This window comes from Leishmania infantum, chromosome 17, assembly GCF_000002875.2.
Source record: "Leishmania infantum JPCM5 genome chromosome 17".
NCBI lineage: Eukaryota > Euglenozoa > Kinetoplastea > Trypanosomatida > Trypanosomatidae > Leishmania > Leishmania infantum.
Window position 1 is genome coordinate 553107 of NC_009401.2, and position 6000 is coordinate 559106.

The window sequence follows — 6000 nt, forward strand, 5'->3', positions numbered from 1 at the left end:
CGCACAAGCGTTCCGCAGAAAACACTCCGCCGCCCTTTCTCTTCCTTGTAATTTGTGTGCGGAATACCTGCCGGCTGTCTCTCGTGCCGTGTGCACGTACCGCCATCCGCGCACGTGCCCGAGGCACAGAGAACGATGAAGTGATGGGTCGCAATCGCCTTCCCGGCAGCAAGCTCTCTCCTCCCCTCCAACGCGGAAAGGAACGCCGACACATTACGCCACGCGCTGGTGAAGGAACTCGTTGCTTGCATGCGTATGCGTTTCTGCGCATGTGGGGCAGGTATGTATCTACGTATGGCGCATGTAACTCGCTTGACTGCATCCTTCGACGGCACTGGATAGCACCCCGCACGTGCGCCCAGCGCGGACTCTTGGAGTGGGAGCTTGTAGAAACCGTGTGCGCACGCATCTTACACAGATGCATGCACACGCTCGCGAACGCCGGTGCAAGTGAGATGCATGCCAGCGCACGCTGCCGCCCATGCGCAATGGTGCCGCTCGCCGCTCTTCCCCTGTGTACACCGGCGGCCCTTCTTCTGTCCCCGCACGGGTACTCCGCGTCGGCCCTCCAGTCTCCTCCACCCATCCTTCACCTGCCCTTGGCTGTGCATGTTTGGAGCGCTTCTTTATACGCACCCGCATCTGCAGCGCATGCTTTCATCGTGCTTGTTGGAGGCGTACCGCCGGACATACCTTCCATACAGATCCATAGATTGGCGTCGTGGCCTTGCCGCCTGTCGTGCCTCTCGACGGACTTGCTTCTCTGGCGCAGGGGTGGGGGCTGGCGAATACGCATGCACGTACTCACGAATCGTAGACGCGGTCCTCTTCCACGATCTCTCCTTGATGTGGAGTGCCCTCTCGACAACGGGCACGAGACACAGGCACGCCCGGGGACCCACTAACACTACTCCCATCACGCCACTACACATGCCGCCCTCCAGGGTGCACCCTGACATGAGAGCGATGGTGGTTGTCGTGGACGTGGTCCGCCCTCTTGCGCAGGCGACAGTCTCCTCCTCGCCAACGACGGCCCTTGCGGTTGAGCGCCTCGAGATCGACGTGGATGTTGTACCCTTTAGCACAACGGCAGACGCGCTGCTCACGGATGTGGCGGTGGCTTTGCAGGAGATGCAGCTGACCATGTGTGTTCCCCTGCAGGCGGCCGCGTTGGCATCAGGGAGAGTGTTGCCTCCGGTAGCGTGGATACAGGAAGCTGTGGTGGTCAGTGCCAGCAGTGGCTTAGACAGGTGGCAACGCTCATCGACCCCGTTTCTCGGACGCCGCTACGCAGCAGCTGTGCAGCACGCACAGAACTCTGTAGACTCCCGCCAGATGCCCGCTGCGGCGCCTGCGTTGTCGTCCTCGCTGGTGCTTCGCATCGGGAGCGACTACGTCGTGGAAGACATGACAGGGCAACTCAGCCCGCCAACCGCCGTCTGGTCGGTTGTGCCTCAGTCAATGGAGGCTGCCAGCAGCATTGCAGGCAAGCCGCCTGCACAGGCAGCACTACTTATCACGTCCTCCCCCCATCTGCTGACCCCAGACCGCGCGTCAGAGGGTGTCGCTGTGGAGGCACACGGCGCCCTGCACGCACCTCTTGCTGCTCTGCCGCCGCCCTCACGAGGCAGCGCTGCGACGATGATGCCCGCCTCCAGCCGCGTTCGTGGCGGCGATCTGCTCCCTGGCTCTCAGCCCACCGTAGCCTCCGCCGCCGTGGAGAGAGCTGCCGCAGATTTCATCCAAGACGAGTGCTTGTCGATGCCCTCCCTTACTGTCGGCTCCACCGCACCGCCACTGTCGCCACCGCCACCTCTCCCGCAGCAGCAGTCACCGACACGTGCCGTATCCCTCAAAGATGCCGACGCGGTCGCCTTCGGCCACCTGCAGGCCCACCAGGCACAGATACTGAATCATGACACTCAACGCTGCGACGACTCGCCCAACGCCAGCACCTCCGTTGCCGCCCCCGCGGAGGAGCAGAGGCGCCTTGAGCGCACTCTTTCCTGGGCCGCGGCCGAGACTGCCGTACAGGCGGAGGTGGAGCGTCTGCAGGCAGAGCACGTGCTCACCGGAGAGCAGGGAGAAGGAGGGGCAGCGACAGCGACGAGAAGGGGCGCTGGCGCGAATTTCAATGATGCCGCCAGCGGCGATACACACGAAGGGACGGCAATACACACAGCAGGACGGCGGGACGGCGGCTCTGCCTCCGACACATTTTCTCCACCGCGACTGCGAGCGCAGTCGCTTGCGGCACTCAGAGAGGAGATCGGTGCCTATGAGCGCGAAGCAGCGACGCTGCGCCGGGCAACGGAGAAGGCACGGCAGTGGCGAGAGTTGACGAAGCAGCAGTTGTGCGAGGAGGTCGCACGGCTGGAGAGAGAAGCAGTCCAGCGGAGTGCGGCGCTGGCAGAGCGCGACGTGCTGCGGCGCCGAGTGGAGCAACTGGAGGCGCAGGTGGCTGCTGCGAAGGCGATAGAGGTGGCGCTGCTTGTGACGCAGGGGACCGCAGCCGTGCTTCCACCAGCGTCAGCAGATGCCCAGCGAGCAAAGAGAGATTGCCGAGCGATAGGCGGTTCTGCCAAGTCGCACCGGCCGTGTGTGACAGCGGCGATCACGATGCCGGCCCTCGAGTGTTTCAGTGACAATTCCGCATCGGAGCATGGCGACTCCTCCGAGCACTCGTCGCCAACACCGCCACCTGCGCCAGCGTTGCCGCCGCCGTCACAGGCCTGCCGATTGGCGCCTCGCGTGAACGGACATGCTGCGGAATCCGGTATGGGTGCGCATCTCTGGTCTGGTAGGCGTGTTTCTCTTACCCATTGCGACAGGGCAGCAGCGCCAACGACAAGCACTGCATATTTGCTGCCTGAGGCACAACGGCAGCCCTCGCACAGTCGGAGCGGGCTCGGTATCGAGAGAAGCTTCCTATCACCATCCCTTGAGGCCGAGGTGCGGGCAGCGCTGGATAGCGACGACGACGACGCCGGCTCGTCCGTTACAGACAACCGCAAAAACGGCACGGCGAGTGCAGAGGCAACGACCGGAGGTGGTAGCGCGTGTGGCTGTGACACGATAGCGGGGAAGGGTGCGGAGGCGGCGCGGCAGCCACCTGCGGTGGGGACGCGGGGGCGAAGGCAGTGATCGACTGCCACCGCGAGTCGCACTGCAGGCGACGCTTCATTCGAGCTGCTCACGGCTTCTTGGATGACTGTGGATGCCGCTGCTCCTGCTGCGGCTTGTGCTGCCGTCGGGGCAACTCCGTTCCGTAGGTCCGTCAGGACCGCCTCCTCGCCTTACCCCGCCAGCCCCTCTGCGACGTCTCCACATCCGCACCGGGCGGGTGCAGCAGCGCTCGCCGTCCTGCCTTGTTCCAGTGGAGGTGGCGAAGGCGCCACGCGGCACGGAATCGGCGCCTATCGGCAACCGCGGAGAGGAATGGCAAAGGTGACAGCGGCTGCCTCTGTTGCTGAGCGCAGCGCCACTGCTGTCCATCTCGGACTCACAGACAGGCACCTTGCCCGTATCGCTCTCGGCCACGGTGACGTGACGTCGCTGCCGATGGACGTGTCGAGTGTGCGTGACAGCAGCCGCCGCAGTCCTAGTAGGGGCGGGCCGCCGTCACGACGGCTGGGGCATGGCTACCTGTTCCCGTCGTGGCGCACCACCTCTTCCTCCTAGGAGGGGCGATCGCGGCGCTTCCAGAGGGCTTACCCACATTCTCCTGCCACCCAGACAACGATGCGACGACTCTCTCTCGTTCACTTTGCATGTGCGTGTGCGCGTGTGTGCGTGTGTGCGTGTGTGCGTGTGCGCGTGTGTGTGCGTGTGTGCGTGTGTGCGTGTGCGCGTGTGTGCGTGTGTGCGTGTGTGCGTGTGCGCGTGTGTGCGTGTGTGCGTGTGTGCGTGTGCGCGTGTGTGTGCGTGTGTGCGTGTGTGCGTGTGCGCGTGTGTGCGTGTGTGCGTGTGCGCGTGTGCGCGTGTGTGCGTGTGTGCGTGTGCGCGTGTGTGTGCGTGTGTGCGTGTGTGCGTGTGCGCGTGTGTGCGTGTGTGCGTGTGTGCGTGTGTGCGTGTGTGCGTGTGTGTGCGTGTGCGCGTGTGTGCGTGTGTGCGTGTGTGCGTGTGTGCGTGTGCGCGTGTGTGCGTGTGCGCGTGTGTGCGTGTGCGCGTGTGTGCGTGTGTGCGTGTGCGCGTGTGTGCGTGTGTGCGTGTGCGCGTGTGTGCGTGTGTGCGTGTGCGCGTGTGCGCGTGTGTGCGTGTGTGCGTGTGTGCGTGTGCGCGTGTGTGCGTGTGTGCGTGTGTGCGTGTGCGCGTGTGTGCGTGTGTGCGTGTGTGCGTGTGCGCGTGTGTGCGTGTGTGCGTGTGTGCGTGTGTGCGTGTGCGCGTGTGTGCGTGTGTGCGTGTGTCGGCGTCCGCTCAGTGTCGGGCGCCCACACGGAGAACAGTACTCGGGCGCTTTATGCGGCGCGCGTTACACTTTCAACGGTTGTGCAGCCACGCGCCCCCTCCAAGCGCATTCTCCCGTGCGCGGACAAGGATGTCTCGAGCACGTCGCGGCCCGAGTTGAGGTGGATGCCACTACAAACACTCTAGAACACACCCACAACGACCTCAATCAGCGATGAACGGTAACCACCGCTACCGTGAGTCTTGCGTTGGGTTGCCACCGTCGCCCTGTGACGCACGCTGCCGCAGCACCATTTCTTCTCTCCTGTGCATGGAGGAGGCCGCATGCTGGCGCGGCGCCGCATAGAGTGCGCTTGCCCACGGATGCACGTGCGACCAGCGATATGCATCTCGCCGGGTTCTTTCTCTTCCTCCACTCTCATGGACTTGGCAGCCTTTCCTTTCCCTTCTTCGCTCCGGTCGAGCTGCTACAACTGCTGCCATCATTCTCGTCGGACGGTACGCCCCCCTCCCCTCCTACCACCACCACAACTGCGCTGCACAGAAGGAGCATTGGCTTCGGTGAGGTGGTGTGCAGAGGGTGGATCTGTTACGCTTCCTCTTTTTTTTTCTGCTGAGGTGGGTGTGGGAGTAACGCGTGCGTATGCGCTTCCATTTCTCCTCTCCAGCACGTCTGCCCCGCGCTCCGGCCACGACGATGGCTATCCGCTCCTTACCTCTCCTCGGCTGCACCAGTGAGCGTTTCGCCTGTGTGTGTGCGGCGTCTCCGCTAGCTCTTTCTGGCGGCTCTCGGCCGCGGCGTAAGTGCGTGCGTGTCCTGCGTGCCAGCCTTCTCTCCTTCAAGTTGGGGAGGCTGCAAGCCGGCTCTACGGCCTCGTCTGTGCATTCGAAGTGCACCCTCCCCCCCCCCCCCGCTTCCCCCTCGCGCCAGCCGGGCGACGTCGCAAGGCGTTTGGCGACATCGCCCTATAACCGGTTAGACGGTGGGGATGGAGCCCCCCTCTCCATCAACACAACAGGCGCCTTTTCTTACCTCCTCCGCCCCTCTTCTTTCACGTTGACCTCACTCACACACGTGAGCGAGGGCGTGTATTATGCACGTACCGTGTGCATGCGTGCGTGTGTGTACGCCTAGAGGCACGCTTTCCGTACGCTCTGCTTGCCGACCGCTTCTCCTCCTCCTCGTCCTCCTCCCTAACCCTCTGTGCTCTCGGGCTGCGGTTGTGCGTTGTTGCCGCTCGCAGCTCTTCGGTCACACACGTGTGTGCTGCCCACTGCCATTGAAATTTGGCCTCCCCACAGCCCCCCTCCCTCCCCCGACTCCACACCCAAAGCGTGCGCGCCACCGCACCCTTCACCTCCCTACCCTCTCGCTTCACGGGCCGCTGCACACGCGCACACACGGGCAGTGCCCTCATCTTCTCCACCCCGGATCTCACCGATCCCACCACACCGACTTGCCCCTGCTCGCTCGCCTCGTCGCGGCGGCCGACGCCTTCCTTCTTGTCACCCGCGCATCCGCTTCTGCACGGCCCCCGCCCGCCTCTCTCTCTTCACTTCGCGGGTGCCCTTCGCCACTGGCGGGGCACTCGT

The 6000-nt window shown here is 64.2% G+C and overlaps 1 protein-coding gene across 1 annotated transcript; it reads left to right on the top strand.

Moving 5' to 3' along the window:
* Positions 1 to 846: 846 nt before the first annotated feature.
* LINJ_17_1280 (hypothetical protein, unknown function) lies at positions 847 to 3144 on the top strand (the record flags this gene model as incomplete). The annotated part of the gene is made up of 1 exon (XM_001464749.1): positions 847 to 3144. The coding sequence occupies one exon, from the start codon at positions 847 to 849 to the stop codon at positions 3142 to 3144; it is 2298 nt and encodes a 765-aa protein (XP_001464786.1).
* Positions 3145 to 6000: the final 2856 nt, after the last annotated feature.